This window comes from Bos indicus, chromosome 27 (genome assembly GCF_029378745.1).
Source record: "Bos indicus isolate NIAB-ARS_2022 breed Sahiwal x Tharparkar chromosome 27, NIAB-ARS_B.indTharparkar_mat_pri_1.0, whole genome shotgun sequence".
Classification (NCBI taxonomy): Eukaryota; Metazoa; Chordata; class Mammalia; order Artiodactyla; family Bovidae; genus Bos; species Bos indicus.
In genome coordinates, this window is record NC_091786.1 from 36,702,489 (window position 1) to 36,726,315 (window position 23,827).

Below are 23,827 nucleotides of genomic sequence, written 5' to 3' on the forward strand. Positions count from 1 at the left end.
CCAGCCAAGGCCAAGCCCGGGGCATCCCGGCGGGTCCGAGGGGGTTCCCGCAAGGGGTGGCCGGGTGCCCCCCACCGACCCCCTCGCCCAACCGCAGAGCCGGCCCGGCGGGATTCTCCTCCGGGCACCTCCGCGCGCCAGCCCGTGCGCCCCGCTTTGCCCTCCCGCCCGCCCGCCCGCCGGGCACGCGTCCCGCACCAGCCCCTCCGCGGCGGCGGCCTGCGGGTCAGAGGAATTTTCCTCAGCTCCGGCTGGAAGCCTCGGCGCCCGCGGGCGTGAGGCAGCAGAAGGGCGGCCGGCGCGCGGCCCCGCCCGCGCCCGCTCCCGCGCCCCGAAAGTTGGCGCCCGGCGCGCCCGCGGCTGGGGGCGCGGCGGCGGCGGCGGTGGGGACCCCGCGCGGGCGCGGCGGCCAGGCACTCACCGCGGCGTCCGGACCCGACCTGCCCTGTCGCGCTGCCATCGTCCGGCGCCCGCGCGGAAACCCGAGCCCGCGCGCGGCTCCCCTCCCCCGTTATCTGCTCGGCGGCGCGCGGAGCGCCAGCAAGTTCCCCGGCATCGGGCTAAAAATACCGGCGCCGGCCGCTCGGCGGGGCCCGGCCGGGCTCCGGGCCCCGGGCCCCCGGCCCCCCGGCCCCGGCCCGCCCGCCAGCTCCTAGAGGGGTCTCTTCACTGTGTCCCCCATCCTCGAGTCTGCTGGGCAAGTTCACGCGAAGCGGGCTCCGGAGACGAGGCGCCTGCGGCCGAGCCCCGCGGCGCGGGCGCGGGGAGGCTGCGGCGGGCGCGCTGGCCGAGCGGCCGGGGCGGGCGGCCGGCGGGGGGCAGAGTCCTGCGGCTGCTGGGGGGGCGGCACCCACGTCCAATGGAGGTGAGGCGCTCCCAGCTGCATGGCGTTGCTGCCCTGCCTCCTGCCTCCCCGGCCGCCCGGGTGAATGGGCCGCGGGGCCGGCGGGGCCGGCCAGGGTGAGCTCAGCAGAGTCTATTTATGCCCATCGCCGCCTTGAGCGTTTCCAGCTCTCGCCCCGCGTGTGTCCTGAGATTCCAGCTCCTGCCGAGAGCGCGCAGCGGCGGAGGGAAGCCGCGAGGCCAGACTCTGTTACTACGTCTTCCTTCATCCTTCCAGGCTGACGTGGGGGGTTTAGGGCATTGTCACCCAGGGCCGGAGGAAGCGCCCAGATTCTGCTCCCGGACCATCCTCCCCTTCTCATGAGGTCATTCCGGGGCGGGGGAGGTGGGGGGCGATGTCAAAGGCATGTCGGGGAGGTGGGGCTGACACCAGGGATTACGCTGAGCGATGCCCGCAGAAGCACCCCAGGAGCTGTCACGGCCGCTGGCGACACCACTTGCTCCAACATGCGTGTTTTGTATCGTGAGTCCAGCTTCACGCTCTCTGCAAAGAGCAGTCCAGATAGCACAGGCTCATTCCCCACCCCTCCCACCCCGAAGCAGGGGCACAGGAGGGAGGGCCGTGTGTTTGGGAGGCATCAGTCCCCCCTTAAGTAACTGTGAGGTGAAGGGCATTTTGCCATTACCTCATTTAACCCTCGCAGCCACCTCTTAAGCCAGAAGATGGTATTGGAGTTGTATGGGTGGACAAGCTGTGCCCAGTGGGGTTAAGGTCAGGTCCGAGGTTACTACTAGGAAACAGAGTGTCCAGCCGACCCAAAGCCCTTCTGTTAGCAGCACTGGAAAGATCCCCAATCCAAGTGGGCACAGTGCCAGAAGGGGACACCACGCGAGATGCTCTGAGGTTAGAAAAACTGACTGTTTTCCAAGGTAAGGTGCTCTTGCAAATTGGTGCAGCCACTATGGAAAATGGTCTGGAGGTTCCTCAAAAAACTAAAAATAGAACTACCATATGATCCAGCAATCCCACTCCTGGGTAGTTAGCCCAAGAAAATAGAACTGCTAATTTGAAAAAATGCATTCATAGTGGCACTGTTTACAACAGCCAAGACGGCCAACCCACTCCAGTATTCTTGCCTGGAAAATCCCAAGGATGGAGGAGCCTGACGGGCTACAGTCCATACAGTCACAAAGAGTCAGACACAACTGAGTGACTTCACTTTCTTTTAAGACATGGAAGCAACCTATGTGTCCATCAACAGAGGAATGGATAAAGAAGATGTGGTATACACAATGGAATATTGTAGTTGTGGTTATGTGCTCACTAAGTCATGTCTGACTTATTATGACCCCATGGACTGTAGCCTGGCAGCCTCTTCTGTCTATGGGATTTCCCAGGCACGAATACTGGAATGGGTTGTCATTTCCCTCTCCTGGGGATCTTCCCAATTCAGAGATTGAACCCGCATCTCCTGCACTGGCAAGTGGATGCTTTATGACTGAGCAACTGAGGAAGCTCGTAATGGAATATTACTCAGCCATTAAAAGAATGAAAGTTTGCCACTGGCAACAGCATGGATGGCCCTGGAAGGTGTTACACTTAGTGAAATTAAGTCAGACAGAGAAAGACAAATAACCATGCATTTTCACTTATATGTGGAATCTAAATAATAAGACAAACAAATGAATATAAAAAAAGAGAAATAGCTTCACAGATACAGAATACTAGTGGGGAGAGAGGTCGGTGAGGGGGAAGATAGGGGATAGGGGAGAAAATGAAGAGATAGAATCCACTGGGTGTTATATAAATAAGATATAAGGGTGTAATGTACAGTACAGGGACTATAGCCAATATTTTATAATAACTTCAAATGGAGTACAATCTGTAAACATTCTGAATCACTATGCTGTACACTTGAAACTGAACACTAATATTGGAAATCAACTATATTTCAATTTAAAAAAAAAACAAGTAAGGTCCTCTTCAAAGCTATTCGACAATTAGAGGAAGGTCTCCAATAAAAGGGATAAATAAGGATCAAGAGAGAGGGACAGGAAGATCCCAGAAAAGAGTGACTTGCCGCGTATAATGCAATGAACTCCTGTGACAACACTGGTATTTGAAGACAGGGCATCAGAATTCTCCAGGCCCAAGACCCTCATCACCATCAGAGGACAGGCAACCTCTGAGAGGTGGAAAACGCCACATCCCTGTACCAAAGACAGGTGCCTGGGAGAGGGGGATTCGCCACAGGCCCTCCTTCAGGCACAAAAATGCACACATTTTAAAAACACTCGTTCTCTTACAGGTCTTTTGCTCTGGTGCCCCTTAAAACTGCCTCGCAGATTTGCTAAAAGCCTCTACACAGCGAGCTTCAATTAATAAATGATGGTTACTGGAACAGCCCTGATCATAGCCCAGCGCAATATCTCAAGGGATTCCAAAGCACTGTTCCAACATTAATATTTAGAGAGAGAGAAATGCCCTACTCAAATGGAAGAAGAACAGTACTTATAATCGTTTCAAAAACACGAATACAATTGACTCACACAATGAACTGAAAAACAGACCATTTTGAACAGCTGTATTGAAGTATAATTGACACATTATAAACTACATATTTTACATGTACTTGGTAAGTTTTTATAGATACATAAGCTTATAAAACCATCACTACAGTCAAGACAAGGAACCTCCAAAATCACCTCCAACAGTTTCCTCCTGCCTGTTTGTAGCCCCTCCCATTGGTTCATATCCTTGGTAATACTTGGTATTAGTTGTCACTCGGTAATGTCTGATATGTGACCCCATGAACTGTAGCCCACCAGGCTCCTCTGTCCATGGGATTTTCCCAAGCAAGAATACTGAAGTGGGTTGCCATTCCCTTCTCCAGGGGATCTTCCCGACCCAGGTATCAAACCCAAGTCTCCTGCATGGGCAGGTGGATTCTTTACCATCTGAGCCACCAGGGAAGCCCACCCCGATGTTGATTGCAACACTATTTACATTAGCTAGGACATGGAAGCCCCAACTTGGCATGGTCAGTCCCAATTTAGACCTTCTAATAGATGTGTAGTAGTATTTCACTGTGGTTTTAATTTGCATTTCCCTGTTAACTAATACTCTTGCCTGGAAAATCCCATGGACGGAGGAGCCTGGTGGGCTGCAGTCCATGAGGTCGCTAGGAGTCGGAAACGACTGAGCGACTTCACTTTCACTTTTCACTTTCATGCATTGGAGAAGGAAATGGCAACCCACTCCAGTGTTCTTGCCTGGAGAATCCCAGGGACGGGGGAGCCTGGTGGGCTGCCATCTATGGGGTCACACAGAGTCGGACATGACTGAAGCGACTTGGCGGCAGCAGCAGCAGCAATAACTAATGATGCTAGACATCTTTCCAGGGCCTTTCTTGCCATCCACATTATCTTCTTCGGTGATGTGTCTGTTCAAATGTTTTGCCCATTTTTTTAACTGGGTTGTTTGTCGTCTTATTACTGAGCTTTATTCTAGACAGCACATCTATTTCTAAAAATTATTTTTATTGGAGTAGAGTTGTTTTATGATGTTGTTAATTTCTGCTGTACACCAATATGAATCAGCCATACATATACGTATATTTCCTCCCTTTTGAATTTCCTTCCCCTTCAGCTCACCACAGAGCATTTAGTAGGGTTCCCTGTGCTGCAACAGCATGTTTTCATTAGTTATCTATTGTGTGCTGCTGCTGCTGCCAAGTCGCTTCAGTCGTGTCCGACTCTGTGGGACCCCATAGATGGCAGCCCACCAGGCTCCCCCGTCCCTGGGATTCTCCAGGCAAGAATACTGGAGTGGGTTGCCATTTCCTCCTCCAATGCATGAAAGTGAAGTCGCTCAGTCGTGTCTCTTAGCAACCCCATGGACTGCAGCCTACCAGGCTCCTCCGTCCATGGGATTCTCCAGGCAAGAGCACTGGAGTGGGCGCCGTCGCCTTCTCCCATCTACTGTATACTTAGTATCAATAGTGCATATGCGTCAATGCCAACCTCCCAATACCTCCCCAGAGCACAAAAACTGAGATCCTTCAAGTGAAATATTTGAAGTTAAATAGCAAAAAATTCCCCAACCAATTCTGATACCCAGGGAATCTAACTTCGAAGCCCAGACTTCTTTACAGCATAAATGCTATGAGTTATATATTCAATGAAATCACAAAGAAAAAAGATAGTGGAACCAGAAACTGAATACAACCCATGGTTCTGCTGAGAGTGGGAAAGGGCCCGAGATATTATCAGAGGACTTTGAGGACTCAGGACTTCCAAGAATTCTTGAGGTTGGTTTTGACCTCGGAAGGGTTGAGGTTTTTGCAACTTGGATACGCAGAGTCAGACGAAGCCCGAGAGGAGAAGGAAACAACTCCAGGCACGTTACTCAATGAAGGACCTGGGGTGACTGACACTAAGGAAGAGATGGCACGGGGCTTCCCTGACGGTCCAGCGGCTCAGACTCTGTGCTTCCAATGCTGGGGGCACTGCTTCCATCTCTGGTCGTGGAACTAAGATCCCACAGGCCACACGGCCAAAAAATAAAAAAAAAAAAGGCAGAAGGCTCGAGAAGATGGCTCTTAAGATGTACGCAACCCCCTCCAGCACTAGAACCCAGATCCCAGAGTGGGACGAATTATATGGCGCCATTTCCCCAGCTGCCGTGGCCACCATGACTCAGCTATAAGCTTCCTACAGGTAGAGACAGCGTGGTCCATGTGCCCTGTATGCCCAGTCCCTCTCCCTCACTCCACACAGAGCTGGGTGGTGGTGCCAAATAAATGCTTGCTGACCGATGTATGAATATTTCCATGGGTCATAAGGAAACTGTCAATCATGGGGTTAAATTGATCCAAAGAAGGTTTAGATCAGACAGAAAATTTTTTCTCCAGTGCTAAGGGATGTGACATAATAGAATTCATTATTCAGAAAGAGCTGAATCCTTGCTGGGGGGCGGGCGGTCTTTGGAGTAGCAGAGAAACGTAACTCATTATTTGATATAGTACATAGAAACACAGGATAAACTTGATGACTTTTAAGGGTTTCTTTGGGCTCTTGGGATTCAGAAACATAAGCCCTTATTTTTTCCTCTTTGTGGACCGTCCCTCTTCAACCTTCCATTACCCCACACCCTTAGACAACAAGGAATCATACTTCTGCTTGCCCATTTCCTGTATATTTTCATGCCTGAAGGCTGCTCTTCTCAATGTGTCTTTAAAAAAAAAAATTGGAGTATGATTGCTTTACAATGTTGTGTTAGTTTCCACTCTATAACAACGTGTATCAGCTATATGTTTTATATATATCTATATCTCCCCTCCCTCCTGGACCTCCCCCCACCCCACCCCATCCCACCCCTCTAGGTCACCGTAGAGCACCGACTTGAGCCCCCTGTGCTATATAGCAATTTCCCACTATCTATCTGTTTTACACATGGTAGTGAGTTTACGTGTTCATTTTTATTACAGGTATTTAGTGTGCCTGGAAGATCTGCCAGGAAAGTCACTGAAATCAAAGCAAACAGCCAACGCAAAGGAGCAGAAAGGAATTGATGGGCTAAGGAAAAGATGAGGGCTGCTTGGTAAGGATCACTTGTTCCATCTTCTGGGTTCATGGCGTGTGCAGTTTTTTCCCAGTCGTGCTGAATATTTTACCAACTGTCTCTGCAGTTCCTCACAGATGAGCCTAATGAGGTGCTGGAGGAGTTGTGGAGTTCTGTGCTCCAGGCCGCATCACCTATGCCAGGCGGAGATGGCACAGGGAGAAGAAAGGGACACGGCTCTCGGGCACCCTGCCACGGAATACCCTGTGAACCTTAGCTCCATCCACAAACTGGGAGAATGCTTCCTTTTGCTCAGAAGCCTGAAGCAAAGGATCTCGGGTGCTTGGGGTCCTCGGATGACTGCTTCCCCAGAAGCCTTTCGGGGGAACAGGAAGAGGCGGCTTCCGGCAGGAGCCAGCCGTGACCCAAGCTGGTTCCTCTCTCCAGGGATGTCAAAGCTGAGACTCAGGTCAGAGCTGGGATTCCAGAGATGGCCCTCCTGGCAACTCACACCTGGATCAGTGACCACGCCTCTCCTCCTGCAGGGAACTGGAGGACTCAGGGGGCTCCTGTCCCTCCAGTTTTAATCCTCCTCTGCAATCAAGTCAGGCTCGGTCCTCCTGGAATGGCAATGTCACGATCATCATCTGCTTTTCTGGGAAGCTTTAAAATACTCAAAGTTAGCAGGCTCATGTACTTTTGATAAAGGGAAATAACTTTTCTGAGCATTCGCACCCTCATCAGTGAAATGAAAATAACCTTCCCCTGCCCCCTGCTCCAGGTATTGTGCGAATAATGTAAAAATGCCCAGCACCACCCGGGCACAAAGTAGGTCCTCAGTGAATGGCAATGATGCTCTTTTTCCTCCTTCTCTCTAGCTTCCTTCATGAAAGCCTTGGTCAAAGGTGACCTCCTCCCCTCCCACCCTGAGACAGGGGGTATGACTGATTTGGCTTCTACACTGGAAAATTAGGGCCTGGTCACTGCTTCTGCAAGGTCAGAACAGCCATGGCTGGGAACAGGATCCCAGCACCGCCAGCACGCTGCTGTGATGCTGTAGCAGCTGCACCTCCTGGGCTTTCTTTCGCTGCATCATTTTCCATTTCCATTTTCTCTGCAGCAGAGGACCAGGTCTCAGGGTACACGTACAGCTGAAGCCCTGCTCCTGAGCCCGGCCCAGGGCCACAGCTCCTCCCCTGCCGACAAGGCTGGCTTTGCCCCCGACTATTCTTCTATCTGCTGGGCCCTGCACCCACGCAGGGAGGTGCCCCGGCCCCGAGTCTCTGTCCAAGGCCGATAAGGGTGGGCGCCAGGTCTCCACCCTTTACTGAGAAAGGCAGGCTGGCTTATCTGCACCTGGAGCAGCCGTCAGCCACCCCGGGACTCTGCGAACCGTCTAGAGCGTTGCTGCTGCTGCGGGGGGAAATGTCTTCCCTCTTGTGGACAGCATTGCACCCTCCCGCCCTGGCCCCCTCCCCGGTTAATTAGGGAGGGACTTCACAGAACAGATGGTACAGCTGTCATGTTGAATGAACCGAGAAATCCAGTGGACCGAGAAATTCAGACCTGCAGAAGTGAGGAAAGCGAGAGAGGCGAGGGAAAGAGAGCCTGGCTTGCTTTCCTGTTGAACTTTGCGTGGGGAGTTCCCGGCAGTCAGTTCAGTGGCTGCAGGACCCGGAGTCCGGGGTCTATTTAGGGAGCTGATGGGAGCCAGGTGTCAGGTCCCACGATGCTGGCACTCTGCTCATCATGTTCCTTTTAAGAGGGTTGGCAGGCCTGGAGTCTATTTTTAAACCTACGAGAAGGTGCTACACGGATTCCAGGGAGGGCCAGCCTTAAAGCCGAGCTCGCAGCAGGGAGGCAGGGAGGGCGCAGCTGACCTAGGATTTTCCCTTCGCCTACACACAAGGGTTCCCCTCCATGCTGGAACTGGAGGCCGACTGTCCATCACAGGCCCCTCTGGGACTTGACCTTGTGGAAGCTGCCCCCTCACCATGAAGCCTTGAGTTGCCTGCTGGGTGTGTGTTTCAGTATTGAGATTTTAAGAATATACCCCCGCTCAGTGTGAAAAATCAACCTGCCTTTATATGTATCAGTCATCTCTCTCTCTTCTGGTTTTCGGATCAGAACTGGAAACCCCCTCTCCCCCTGCCCCTTAGCCCTGCGAGCCCACAGCCAAGCTTGCCAACAGGAGGAAACAAAAAAAAAAAACCCTGACCCCTGAAGGGGTCTCTGTGCCCAGTCTCCACCCTGGAAATCCTGCCCTGTGCTGGAGAAAAGGTGGGGAGGGGGCTCGAGGGGCGAGTCTGCAGGGGACGAGATTATTTCCCCAATAGTAAGAAGCCAACATCAGTTTCTCATCAAATAGCCAAATGAAGAGAACAGAATGTTTGATGTTCAATAACAAGTTTCAGCGTCAGTATCCATTTCTCTTTTTGGGTAAGACATAGACCTGGAACTCCTAAAGGATGAACTGCCTTGAGAACAAGCAAGTGCTTCTGCTGAGCAGCCCTGGGGCCACCGGGCAGGGCGGTAGAGAAGCAATGAGGCATCTTCTCCTGTGCATCTCAGAACCCCTGTGCCCAGCATGGAAGCAGCTCACAGCACGTGTCGCAACCAAACGGGAGCTTTGGCCAGGCCGGGTCAAAACAAGACGTGAGTGTTAGCATGATTCTGCCCACACACCAGAGGCTCCAGGAACGTTAGCCAAATTGGAATCTGAATTGATCAGTTCAGATTTGTAAATGTCACATCAGTGAAAAAATAATCAGATGTCCAGGGCTCTTTGACCCAATTGTTCATTTCCCCGTAAGCCACGACGGTGCCTGTGGATACAGCCTTGGGACCACTGTGGTTTTCTGGGTGGGGAGGTTACGGTCCTAGGTGGGCTGCATTGCAGACAAGGATCCCCACCCCAGCCCGTGGCTCCCAGCCCTTCCCCCACAATCTCCATCAGCTCTAAATTGCCAGTCCGGGCCCCACAGAGCAACTCCACCTCCTCAGGTCTGCAGCAGTTCACATCTCCCTGTGGAGGCTGGGAGGGGGCGTGAGATGTCGTGAGAGGCATCAGTGTCGTTCCAAGAGCATCCCCCCATCAGCAAGTGCACTGGCCCACGTCAGAACATCACACTTCACTTTCTCCATGGTGTGAGGTGGAGAACATTCAGATCATGTTGCCTGACTGCTGAGTGCAGAGCCCAGACCTGGGGCGGGAATGGCACACGTTTCTGAAAACACACGTGCTGTCGGATGGCCCCGTTGACTAAACTACACCCAGTGCTTCCTCACATGTCAGGAAGCTGCCCTGCAGCCTGGGGGCGTGAGAAGGAGCGGTGGACACACTGGAGAAACTGCACAACCGCACTCACTTCACAGGTGCACATGCCAACACAGAAACCCTTGTTTTCTTTCAAGTAGCGCAAGGGGCTTGTCTATCAGTAATGAAAGCCGGCGTACCAGAGTTTCTGAAGGATGGTCAAGTGTCAGCTCTGACAGCCCTGCATGGCTGGGCTTTATTTGAACAGTTCTCCCTAAAGAGACAGAGCCAGGAGGGGGTGGCCCATTGCCAGCTACGTGGAGACTTGCCTGAAGGATTCCAGAGTGGCCTGTGCACCCCAAGTTTGTCCAGCCTGGGTAGCAAGGCTTTCCCTGCTTGGCGGAGACATCCACTAGGAACTGGGGCTTGGGAAGGTGATGCTGGGTGACCCCTTCCATGCTCCATGGCCATGACACTTCACTGTCATGACAATTTGATACAGATGAAAAGGCAGGAGAAAGAAATGATTCAAAAATAATGATAGCTGAAATTTACAAGCCAGGCATTATTCCAAGCATTTTACCTGTCTTAACACCTTTTATCCTCAACAACCACTCTATGAGGTAGCTTCCATCATTGTCCCCATTGTACAGAAGACAAAGCTAAGGCATGAAGACATTAAGTAATTTACCCAAAGTCACCGAAGCTCTGGGTGGTATGTGGAGCACAGTGAAGGCAGTTGCTCTGAGTCTTGCTTGATTCAATGAGCCTAAGGTGTGTTTAGGGTTTGTGAGAAACACCAAATTCAGAATTTTCCAGAAAGAATTGTTCAATCCTGGAAATCTGAGTGCAACTAGGACCTGTCTATGAATGTGGCCATTCTCTGTAATCAGAAAAGACCCTAGCTACTGCTCCAAGTTCAAGGCCGAAATGTTAGACCACTGTTTCTATGAACCCAGGCCCCCAAAGTTTTTTTGTTTTATTTTTTCATTGAGTATAGTGGAGTTATTATATTAGTTTCAGATATACAGCACAGTGAGTCAAGATTTTCATAGATTATTGTCCATTTAGAGTCATTGTGAAATATTGGCTCTATTTCCCTGTGCTGTACAATATATCCATGTATTTATTTTATACATAGAGTTTGTATCTCATAAGCCCCTACCTGCACTGCTAACCACTATCTTGTTCTTCGTGTCTATGAGTCCGTTTCATTATATTAAAGGTTTAATAAGAGGTGATTGAAACTGTCCTTCCCAGAGGGTTGGGGAAACGCACAGACTTGAAACAATAAGGTTGACTTTAATCCCAGGCTCCCCAGTTGAGTTCTCTGGAATCATCACTGTGACTTCAGGGACACCCCCTTCCAAACCAGGCGAAGGGAGGTCCAGGCAGCAAGTGCTAAGCCTCCCCGGCTGCCCTGCGTGCTCAGCCCAAGGCAGTGCAGCCTTTGGGGATCCTCTGCGGTGGAACCCGCAGGGGATTCTCACCCCTTCCATTCAGGCCCTGACAGCCAAATGCTGACCAAAAGGGTTTCCTCTCTCTCTTCCTGGAGCCAAAACATTTCAAGGCAATCAAACCCAATTAAACTACCACCCAGCCCTCCGACCAGCCCCTGAAGGTTGCTGTTTTACACAACTTGATAACAGGAAGGCAGGCTCTGTCCTTTAAGATGCTCTTAAGCTCCTTTCAACAGGGTTCTTAGCGGTTACCACTGAAAAGCACCTTGGCAACTGCCTGCTCCTTCCCGGTGCTATTTTCTCTTTACTACCAAGGCAACAGGGCAGATGCTACACAGAATATGTCACATAGGGCTCATCATAGTACTCTTAATAATTGAATAGAGACCATTATCTCTCTATTTAATCCTCTTGTGAATTCCGGCTGGCTTCTCTTTCAAATATCTTTTCATACAGTATTTATATCAGTCTTTTTATGATTATTTAAATAAAAAGGTGAGGAAATAAGCTCTAAGTCATCAGGCCAATCTACATTTCTCTCTATCCGACTTCATCTGCAGAAAGCCCCACCCCACCAAGGGTGAATTCTGAGATCTGTCTCTCACTTGGACATTTCTCATCTGGATAATGATGAAGGCTGACTAGACAGTCCTTCTCTGAAACCTTGACTTCATATCTTTTTTAAAGAAATAAAATGTTATAGATGTTTTCATTCTCTTGCCATCTCCAAAATGTTATAACTTCATGAAGACCTCATTTCTACTCTAAAATCACCCTTGATAGCCATTCCCTAGTTACTTTTCAACATGGCCTTTCTTAGTGACCCCCCTGCACCTTGAACCCCTAAATAAATGTTAAGTATAAGAAAAAGAAAGAGAAATGGGCAATGAATCATTTATCACTAAAACAGGTGTTATCGTGTCTGTAATCACGGAGCTAGTTCTTGGCCATCAGAGACACATTTCCAGGACTTCTGAGATCAGACACCTAGAGGCCAAATCAGCATTTCCAAAAGAAAATCATTTGTCAATATTCACATCAACCTGGAGTTCTGTGAGTGTTTCTAGGATGAGAGTAGCAGAGAAAAATTATCCATACAGGACTTAGTGGTACTAACAGGTCTGCTTCTCTCTTTCATTCCCTCTTCCACTCTGAAGTATGAACTGCTGAATCGCTGTGTGCGATCTGAGAACCCAACAGAAGACACAGATAAGCATCTTCCATGGTTCCTGACCTTGGGAAGATTGCAAACTAGTAGAGGGGAAAGATATAGCTATATGGAAAATACATAGAACAATACACAGGCTAAAGATTCAGTAAGACAACAGCTCAAGAGATACCCCATGAGTGTCTGATTAAAAGGCAATGAGGAAGTCCTTCAACAGAAGAATGGATTAAAAAAAAAGATGTGGTACATATGTGCAATGGAATGCTACTCAGTCATAAGAAAGAACAAAATAATGCCATTCGCAACAACGTGGATGGACCTAGAGATGATCATATTAAGTGCAATAAGTCAGACAGAGAAAGACAAACACATGCGATCACTCATACGTGGAATTCAATTTAAAAATGATACGAAATAATTTATTTAAAGAACAGAAACAGACTTACAGATACTGAAAGTAAACGTATGGTTACCAGAGGGGGAATGTGGGAGGAGGGATCAGTCAGGAGTTTGGGATGAACATGCACACACATTATATATAAGACAGATAACAGACAAGGATCTGCTGTGTGGCACTGGGAACTCTACTCTGTAGTCTGTAATAACCTACGAGAGAAAAGAATCTGAAAAAGAATGAACATATGTGTATGTGTAACTGGATCACTTACTTTGCTGTACACCCGAAACTAACACACCACTGTAAGTGAACTCTACTCCGATAATTTTTTTTTTTTTAAGGCAGTAAGAGGTCCCATCAAGAAGTACCAGGAATTCAAATCAAGAGTTGAGATCAGAGGGGAATAAGGCACTCGGGGGACTCTTTCATCCAGCAGTGAGATTTGAACCAAACCTTAAAGGCTGCCAGTTTTCAGGCAGTCGCCGGGATCCATTTTAACACTACCGATTTGACCTGAAGCCCCCTGTTTGCTAGGTGTTCAGTTCTAGAAGATAAAGGGAATACACGCTTCATAAACAGAAGGTAGAGATCCAGAAACACTTGTCGATTAAAAATATGTATGTTAGTCAACAAAACAAGCATGCTTACTCTAGGGAATGGGGTGAAAACTACGTCAAAGAATAATTTATTCCTAACGATAGTACAGCCTTTAGAGGTTTAAACGTCATGAGGCTGAAGGGAGTTCCCATTCCTTACAGAGACGTTATGCAAGAGGAAGATAAGATGATGGTTGTTAGATTTGCTTCTTTCTTTAAAAAATATCTGTGTGCCTATTAAGCGTCTAGGACCCAGAGTGTCCTCAGACAGACAGACATCTGCTCTCACAGAGCTTGCCTTCAGGTGGGGCAGGGAAGGGGATAAGGCAATAAAACACATGTACCGAAAACACAGCAGGACCCTGCGGTCCTCACCCCCATGTCACTGCCTGGCTTTTGTCGGTTGAAAAATGTTAGCCAAAGAATAAGCTTAATCAGAGAAGTGAGAACATGCGGAAACAGGAGAGCAGCCAAAGGAGACCAAATAATAACGTAGTCACTGGGCACAGCCAAGGACCTTTAGTTCCTTCTCAAGGGCTGTAGATAATATTCTGAGCCATATCCTGTGAGCTGTCTAATAGATACTGAAACCCCAGGTGCAAGAGGTTAACTGCATGACGACCAGATTGTGCCCATGACATAAGCTGCCACAATTCCAAGAACTGACCTTGAGAAATGGAAACAGACAGACTCTGGAACTGAAGAGTAACTGTACTTAAAACAATCAAGGTGATGCTGGTCGGACCACTGAGGACCAGTTTGAAGATGACTGTCAGAGCTGACTGTGCTGTTTCTGCATGTAGCCCCCTCCCTCCATCTATAAAAGCCCTTGCCTAGTGATTGTTAGTTGGGAGGGGGAGTCACTTTTTGGACGGGAGTCCACCCTCCCCACATTGCCGGCATCCAAAATAAAGCAAATATCCCTTTCCACCAACCTGGCCTCTATAATGGACTTCCCAGGTGGCGCTAGTAGTAAAGAACCAGTCTGCTAATGCAGGAGATTTTAGAGACATGGGTTTGATCCCTGTGTTGGGAAGATCCCTTGGAGGAGGGCATGGCAGCCCACTCCAGTGTGCTTGCCCAGAGAATCCCATGGACAGAGGAGCCTGGTGGGCTACAGCCCATGGGGTCCCAAAGAGTCAGCCACGACTGAAGGGACTTAGCATGCTGCAGCAGACCCTGTCCAGGGGCTGACCAGGGAGGCTGAAGCCACGGACCTTCGCAGCCTCTTCCCAGGCCCTCCCGGGTCCTCACCTGGAGCCCAGCTGGCTAATCAGGCCAGATCAGAGGTCCCGGTTCACCTCCTCTTCAGTTGGAGCCAATATCTTTCATGACTTCCTCTTGGACTCTGGATTCATAAATAGCAGGAGCATTTTTCAAGTGCCCGTAGGAGTTTGTTGAGTTAACCTGCGTGACTCATTATTAGAGCATCCAGCTTCTTCTCCTCCTCGGGAAGGATGACTCATCCTTCTACACCCAACTCCCGCCCCTCCCCCCCAGGGGGTGCTGGGGAGCAGACGCCTACCTCTTACTAGATTCTTCCCACCCACGTGGTTGATGTTCCTGGGGCCACAGGAGCTGGTTTTCCTGGACTCCAAGGCCTCGGGGCTACAGTACTTGTTCAGGGATTATGTGTGTGCGTCTGTGTGCATGCGTGTACATGCAAGCATGTGTGTGCGTGTGTGTGTATGAGTGTGTGGCTCGTCACTGTCAGGGCAACATCAGACACAGAGATAAACAGTGGGTCAGAGGGCATCGAGTCTGGGGCTGGGTGTGGGCAGGATGCTGAGGAGGGCAGAGGACCGCTGGGTTCACCGCTGTTTCTCCCATCGTTTCTGTGGCCAGGTGTGTTACAGTTTGGCCAGAGAGGTCACTTCCAGAGGGCGCAAGCTGGTGGGGGTGGGGAGAGGCCACACCACGCACACACAGAAAACCAGAAGAGGTTTCGACATTTAACTTCTCCCCATGCCTCGCTGGGAAACGGGTGAAATCCCTTACCAGCGATGCTACAGAGAAATGTCTGTGCCCTGTGCTTCTACATTTGTGGGAAAGTCTCCCTCTCTGGGAAAAGAGTCCTCCTTTTGTGTTTTAACTGGGGACTCCATTTGGAAGACTTGGGAGAGGAGAAGACAGGCGGTTGGAAATCACAATGGGGAGCGGGATGCCCCTTGCCCTCCAGCCTCCTCAACCACCTCCACCATCCCAGCCCTCAGCCAGCTTCGGACCATCCCGAATGCACAGCCAGGACACCCTGCCCTGGGCCCTTCCTAACTGTTGTGCAATTCCCATAACTTCCGTGTGATCCGAGAGATGCCTTTCAGGCCGGGTACCACAGGGTCCCAGCCCCTAGCAACAGTGATGTCACCTGCCTTCTGCTTGGAGACCACACCCCAGGGATGCCAGCACAGAGGGAGCTGGCAAGACCACCTTCCAGGCTCCCCGGCCCTGGTGTTCAGGCTCCGCTCTCATCACCGTCCTTCCCCGCCCTCATTTTATTCCCACCGCACACTCTGCTGTTGCCTTCTGCCAAGGGATCAATGTGCAATCATTCCTAACCCCAGCCAGAGTGGAAACCAAAACACAACTCAGAGAGAGCTGCACGCCCTGGATGAACTGGAAAGGCATGGATTTGGGGATCCAGAAACCACCCCTTCATCTTCAAGTCTGGAAAGATGGAGTGACCGGCTCAAGGTCACAGGTCATAGCGGTAGTATTTACCAGACCAGAAGCCAAGTCTCCACCTTCTGGTCCAGCATGGTCCACACCCCTGGGGTCTGCTCAGAAGGCCCCTTCTCCCTCCCCTTCCTGGGTGCGGGGCGTGCTTGGGAACCAGGAGAAGGGAGTGGGGGAAGGGAGGCAAAAGGTTGCCAAGGTCCAGAAGGTCAAGTTCAGGTCCCATCCCAGAGCCCAGGGCTCGGGAGGTGAGAGCAAGTGCTGGGGGCACGGAACAAATTCAGTAGGGGCTGCGGGGGCCGGTCCGTGGCTGTTACCACCTGGCTTGCATGAGGCATCTGGGGCCGGCCCCACCTCGTGAAGGTCAAAGGCAGAGTGGTCAGAACATCTTTGGCCAAATGGGGAACAGTGCTAAGAAACCCAAGAATGCAAATCACTGGGGGTTTAAATGACTGGTACAAGAGCAGGAGCTCGGGCTGTATGCTGAGTCCTTGGTTTAGAGAAGGATGCCGGACCTTTCAGATGCCAGACACCAGCTTCTTCTGCCAGGGACCAGCCAAAGGGGGCCAGGAGCCCTGCAGCACAGGGGTGAGCCTGCCTTGCCCTCCTCCCATATAGGAGGGCAGCCCCCAGCCCACCCCAGTTCTAGGCGGCTGCCTGATGGAAGACAGAATATTTCCTGGAGGGCTGTTACAGGAAACGTGCACTCTCTCAAGGTTAAATACAGGGCCAGAAAAAAAGTAGGGGATGTACTAGAAATGCCCATCTGTGTCAATGAGGATGTGCCTGGCGTTCCCTGCGTGGGTATTTCAACTGGGAGAGCAAACAGCTGCCATCCTCTGGGCTTCCTCATATCACCCACTGCAAGTCTCCTTTGATCTGTTTGCCAGCAAGCAAGTCACCCAACCATTCCAGTCTCCACCTCCGCGAAATAAGATCTTATTTCCCAGCGGAAGCAGCACTGGAATGAGTCACTTCTGCGTTCTGCAGGCCTGTCCCTAAATATCTGTATGCCCCTCACTTGGGAATTTCCTAACGCCTGTGTAGGGGAGGTGTTTCCTGCTGAGAACCATCTCTCAAGCGGTGGTCTCAGATACTTAGTGAATCAAGGTCTAAGCAGTTTATTTGAATCAAGAGATAGCACATTGCAGCCATTAATTTTTACACTTGGAATTACGACCTCTCTATCTTTAATCACCCATGCAAATCTAAATCAATAAGATGTCAGTCTGGATCCCCAAGTAGATGAGAGAATTCCATCCTGCTCACAATTTCAAGGATTTCATGGACTTGATCCTTAGACATCAGTGGATCAGAAAGTCCTAAGATTCTTAGCCACCATATATACTCAGGGGTAGAGGCATTCCAAAAACAGCCACACCAGAAAAAGCTCCTCTGATCATTCCAAATCCATTTCCCCTGATGGAATGGTTTTCTCATTTCCACAGAGAGCTATGAAACCAGCCATGTGAGTGTTGAGGCCCACAGACCCAGTGGGAGAAGGAAATTAGACTGGTATTTAGACAAGTCAACCCCCTAACAAAGAAATAGTCCGAACACAGCACCTGGGTTCAATTCCTGGGTTGGGAAGATCTCCTGGAGAAGGGATAGGCTACCCATTCCAGTATTCTTGGGCTTCCCTTGTGGCTCAGCTGGTAAAGAATCTGCCTGCAATGTGGGAGACCTGGGTTTGATCACTGGGTTGGGAAGATCCCCTAGAGAAGGGAAAGGCTACCCACTCCAGTAGTCTGGCCAGGAGAATTCCATGGACTGTATAGTCCATGGGGTTGCAAAGAGTCGGATGCGACTGAGCGACTTCCACTTTCACTTTTGATGCAATAGCAAACTGTATTTATTGGATTCCTTCCTAAAACAAAACATCCTTTGGGAATGTACAGAATCAATTCCATAATTGTCCTGTTTGGGATGTGTGAACTTTACTATATTTTCATTTCTTCAGTTAGACCTGTTAAAAAATTCAAGGCTACCATCTACACACATATTTTCATTTCTTCAAGTAGACCTGTGAAACAATTCAAGGCTACCATCTACACACAGACACTCTTTTAGATGATTGATGTTTGCAATTAAATTCACGGACAAGTATGAAAGGCAAGGAGAAAATTGGAAGCATTTTTAGATACCTTCAGCATGTACAGTACATCTGAATCCATTCTGTTAAAGCTTTTTTTTTTTTTTTGCCTTCTGCAAAAGTTTTCATATATAATAATTTCCCTATGCGCTTGGGAGCTAGTTACTTAGAGAAACCCCGTGGTGAAGATTTGCAAATTAAGTAAACATTCTGCCATGCATTTGTGCTTTGAGTTCAGATGGGGACACGCTTCCTGAGGTGCTTCTGCTTTGGTTTATGGGGGGAGACCCCTGCGTACAGGAAAACCAGTAAGGCTCCACTGAAGGGATGAGAAGTAGGGGTGGTGGGAAGGGTTCGAAAGTTGGGCCAACACGACCCTGTCACAGGGCTACCCCAGCACCCTGGGGTCAAAGGTTTGGCTGGTGGGCTCAGGAGTTCCAAAGGAAATCCTGCCACAGGACCCAGCAGGAGAAATGCCAGCACCCCCGCCCACCCCTGCCGTGCCTCCCAAGCCTCCTGCTTCGGCTGCTCTCATGAAAGCAGGAAAAGCCACTGGCTCAGAAGCCAGGCACTGGGGCCAGCTATCCTGGCTGCTTATTCCAGTTCCACGGCACACTTGCTATCACAGCTGTGAGCCTTTTGACCTCTCTGTGCCTCCGTGTCCTCAGCATTACATGTAAGGCAGTCCTGCGGGCCAGGACCGGGATCCTGTCTAGTCCCGAGAGCACAGCCCACATAGGGGCTCAGGAAGTGTCAGTGACAGTTCCTGCCCTCAGTTCCCATCATCGCACGCATCCACTGCTTTCCATTTCACGTCTCGAATCAGGGCTGTATCATTTCTTACCTGGACAACTCAGCAGCCACCTCCCAGGTGCCTCCACCTCCAGATTCCCTCCTGTGAAACTTACCGGCTGGTGCAAGAGTCAGTTTCCTGAACCTTCCTGGCTCACTGCTTTCCAGGTCCTTTGAACACCCTGGCAGGTCATCCCCAAGCCCTTCTTGGTCCCCCTTTCAGCTGCGTGTCTAGCCTGACCTCACCCCTCCCTTCCTCTCCTGCCCTGAACTGACTGATGACATGCTGCCTAATCAGGGCTGTCATCTCACCGTTCTCTTCCTCCGGGATGCCCTTCCATGCTCTCCTCTGCCTCCATCCTCAGCTCCTTGCACTAAACCTCTCCCTGACAGCCACCTTGGAGGCCCTATCTCCATGGAATTCCCCTCAGTTTCCTCTGCTTGCAGGATTTTCTCTCTTGGGAATTTCCAAAGCCTTTTATTCCTTGTGGCAAATTCCTCCCGCCTTTGGGATCGCGAGGTTTCTGTACACACCACCCCAGGCTTCACTTCTGCAGGAGCTTGCCCATCTCGGGAGCTCAGGAATAACTCACCAGCTTGAGTGAGTGATGCTCCAGAATAAGACTCTGAAGGAACAGGAGTAGGGGGCAGGGCTGGCTGGGGATGAGGGAGGGAGGAGGTTTCGGAGGAAGGTCTCCATGTGGGAAGGGCAGGATGGAAGGAAGTCTCCTGGAAGGTCACCTGGGGCCCTGGCAGAGCTGCCTCAGGAGGGGATCAACTGGATCGTGGGGGACCCCAGAGACAGACTCCCAGCCCAGCCACCAGCAATTGCTCTAAGCAGGAGACACGTGCATTGTTACACAAACAAAACTAGACACCAACAAACCAAGGAAAGAGCTTCAATTAACAAGTTAAGGCTGAAGACGTGGAAACAACCTAAGAGTCCACTGACATGAATGGATAAAGAAGATGCGGTGCATATACACAATGGGATACACTGTGTACACATAGACAATGGGATACACAGTATACACATAGACAGTGGGATACACTGTATACACATAGACAGTGGGATACACTGTATACACATAGACAGTGGGATACACTGTGTACACATAGACAGTGGGATACACTGTACACACATGCACAGTGGGATACATTGTATACACATTCATAGTGGGATACACTGTGTACACATAGATAATGGGATACACTGCATACACATACACAGTGGGATACACTGTGTACACATAGACAATGGGATACACTGTGTACACATACACAGTGGGATACACTGTGTACACATAGACAGTGGGATACACTGTGTACACATACACAGTGGGATACACTGTATACACATACACAGTGGGATACACTGTGTACACATAGACAATGGGATACACTGTATACACATGCACAGTGGGATACACTGTACACACACTGTGGGATACACTGTGTACACATAGACAGTGGGATACACTGTATACACATAGACAGTGGGATATACTGTATACACATAGACATTGGGATACACTGTATACACATACACAGTGGGATACACTGTGTACACATAGACAGTGGGATACACTGTGTACACATAGACAGTGGGATACACTGTATACACATACACAGTGGGATACACTGTATACACATACACAGTGGGATACACTGTATACACATACACAGTGGGATACACTGTGTACACATAGACAATGGGATACACTGTATACACATGCACAGTGGGATACACTGTGTACACACACAGTGGGATACACTGTGTACACATAGACAGTGGGATACACTGTATACACATAGACAGTGGGATACACTGTATACACATAGACATTGGGATACACTGTATACACATACACAGTGGGATACACTGTGTACACATACACAGTGGGATACACTGTGTACACATAGACAATGGGATACACTGTGTACACATAGACAGTGGGATACACTGTATACACATACACAGTGGGATACACTGTGTACACATAGACAGTGGGATACACTGTATACACATACACAGTGGGATACACTTTACACACATACACAGTGGGATACACTGTACACACATACACAGTGGGATACACTGTATACACATACACAGTGGGATACACTGTATACACATAGACAGTGGGATACACTTTACACACATACACAGTGGGATACACTGTACACACATACACAGTGGGATACACTGTGTACACATAGACAGTGGGATACACTGTGTACACATAGACAGTGGGATACACTGTGTACACATAGACAGTGGGATACACTGTGTACACATACACAGTGGGATACACTGTGTACACATACACAGTGGGATACACTGTACACACATACACAGTGGGATACACTGTGTACACATACACAATGGAATACTTCTCAGCCATAAAATGATGAAATAATGCCATTCTCAGCAGCATAGATGGACCCAGAGATTATCACACTAAGTGAAGTAGGTCAGAAAGAGAAAGACAAATGACATGTGATCTGACTTGCATGTGGAATCTAAAGCACGGCACAAATGAACTACTCTACAAATCAGAAATGGACTCACCGACATAGAGAACAGACTTGCAGTTGTCAGGGAGGATGGGTGGGTGAGGGCTGGAGGGGGAGGCTGGGGTTAGCAGATGTAAGCTGTTGCACATAGAATGGATAAACGAGGACCTACTGTATAGCACAGGGGCTATATTCAGTATCCTATGATAGACCACAGTGGGGAAGAATATTTTAAAAAGGGAATTCCTAAGTGGTCCAGTGGTTAAGATTCTCTGTAGTCCCCAAGCAGGGTGTGTGGCTTCGATCCCTGGTCAGGGAACTAAGAATCTACATGCCGCATGGCATGGCCAAAAAAAAAAAAAAAAGTATACATATGTGTAACGGAATCACTTTGCTGTGCAGCAGAAATTAACACAACATTGTAAATCAGCAACAATTCAATTAAAAAAAAAAAAAAAAACAAGGCCGACGCATGCACTACATGCTTTAAATACATCCCACTTATTCAGCATCTGGAGTCAGAATTCCCAATGGCCACACTGGGATGAACAGGGTAGAGAGAAAGGGCTAGGACAGGCACCCTAACCCCGGAGCATCTATTTGAACATCACTCTGTGCCCGAGACATAAAGAGCAACCCGCGAACACAAACAGCGCCTGATGCCAAGCTCCCTCATGGTCCTCGGTGCCAAGTGTATTCTTCAGATGGAGAAACAAGAACTTTCAAAATGAAGTGTTTGAAAAAAAAAAAAACAAAAAACCTACAGGAAGACAGTTTAGACGAAGATGTAGAATCCAAACCTCCCAGCTTGTCAGTTCGTCACTCCATCTGCAAATACATCTTAAGCAAATCTGAGAAAGACTGCAGTTCTCCTAAAAGGCTGTTTCAATGAGGGAGGGAGTCATAAAGGAGAAGAAAAAAAGACAGCAGTGGAAACCAGTGCTGCTGACTTGTCATTCAATGCAACAAACTCGATACACTGGTAAGTTTCACACACACACACTCAGAGCTGGGGTTCAATTGCTATTTTTAAATTCTGGGGGGCTGTGCTGGGTCTTCGTTGTGGCACGAGGGTTTAGTTGCCTGCTAGCATGCGGAATATTAGTTCCCAGAACAGGGATCGAATCGCATTGGAAGGAAGGTTCTCACCACTGAACCACCCGGGGAAGTCTCTTGCTATTCACTTTTTTTTTTTTTTTTATGCCGCACCTATTTGGAGCCAGAGGCATAGGAAAGCAGAGAGAATCGCCTGGTAGATGAAGCCATGGCCTGGAGGGGACAGGTCAGGGGGAGGGTGATGTGGGAGGTGGGGAGAGGAGGGACAATGGGACCCTTTTCTTCCCAAAGGAGGGTGGCTTTGAATGGATACAGAGAGATGGGGTTGGAGGTCAACAGTCCAGGTTGGAAGGTGATTCTATCCAAAGCTTGGTTGAGGAAATTGGGTTGGAAATCTCCATTCAAACAGGTGAGATGAGTGGCAACTCACACAGCTGGTGATGACCTGACCCCCACTGCCATCACTTCAGGGCTGGGGGCCAGCGGGCTCTGTGCCTAGATCTGTGCACGGACCCTGCCACTTGCTGGCTGTCTCACGTGAATTTAACCCCTGAACCTGACTGTCACAGCCAGGGGAGACAAGGAAGATAGAACATGTGATATAATCTCACTCTCTGAGAGGTAACCAGTGAAATCCATACCCAATGCACAGGGCTGGTTCACTTCTGATATCTCCTTGACAGACTGCATGTCTCTCAAATGAACAGCAGTCAGAACATGGCTCATCTGATTACAGCTCGATGGAAGAAGAAAGAAAAAGATGGAAGAGCAGAAAAAGCAAAACATTCAGGGACCAGAAATGGCTGCTATAACCCTCCCACCAGTATCCTAACCCTCCCCCACCTGGTGCCCGGAAGATGCTTCTAATCCATCACAAACACTTTCCCATGAGCCCGAAAGTGGCTCCAGGCTCCTGCTCAGCACAGCATTCCAAGCAGCTGGTACCACTCAGATCAGCGTGGACACGGGCGATGAGACCCGTTTTCTATTCCTGTCTTGTTCAACCAGCCATTTGTAACCAGTGTGATGCTCTTGGCTGTGGCGTGTGAATAGCTCATCAGGCCTCCCTGCAGTCTTGATGACATCTTCTCCTGGATGATTTCACCCCTGTTTCCCTGACTGCACACTCCCCAGACGTGGCTCTAACCAACTGGCCACTTAGATTCTCTTCATGGGGTGAATTCACTGGCCAGAGAACCCAAGTGCATGAGATAGCAGGACGCCAGAGGACCGCAGGGGCCCTCCTCCTCCCTGCGAAGTCGGCCGGCCAATGTCCACACGAGGCTTCTGTAGGCTGGGGTAGCATGAAGTTGCTTCCTAGACCTGCTGTCCTTGGGTGGCGCCTCCAGAACAAGTTGCTGGGCCTGAAAGCTGAGGACCAGACCCCAGACCACAGGGGTGCCCTGACAATGCC

At 49.7% G+C, this 23,827-nt stretch overlaps 1 protein-coding gene and 1 long non-coding RNA gene across 10 annotated transcripts in view; one reads left to right on the top strand and one right to left on the bottom strand.

The window, feature by feature from the left end:
* Window positions 1-23,827, bottom strand: part of ANK1 (ankyrin 1) — a 242,942-nt gene that overhangs the window by 109,906 nt on the left and 109,209 nt on the right. Inside the window, exon 1 of one of the 9 annotated variants that reach the window (XM_019953408.2) lies at window positions 422-625. The exons of the other annotated variants lie outside the window; for them this stretch is intronic. Coding sequence (XP_019808967.2) covers window positions 422-460 — 39 coding nt within the window. The 5' untranslated portion in view covers window positions 461-625. Of the gene's footprint in view, window positions 1-421; window positions 626-23,827 lie in introns of those variants that run through there. 9 annotated transcript variants of the gene reach the window in all.
* On the top strand, window positions 794-7,277 carry LOC139180133 (uncharacterized). The gene is made up of 3 exons (XR_011564444.1): window positions 794-1,208; window positions 6,333-6,445; window positions 6,534-7,277. It is a non-coding gene; the product is annotated as an uncharacterized lncRNA (long non-coding RNA).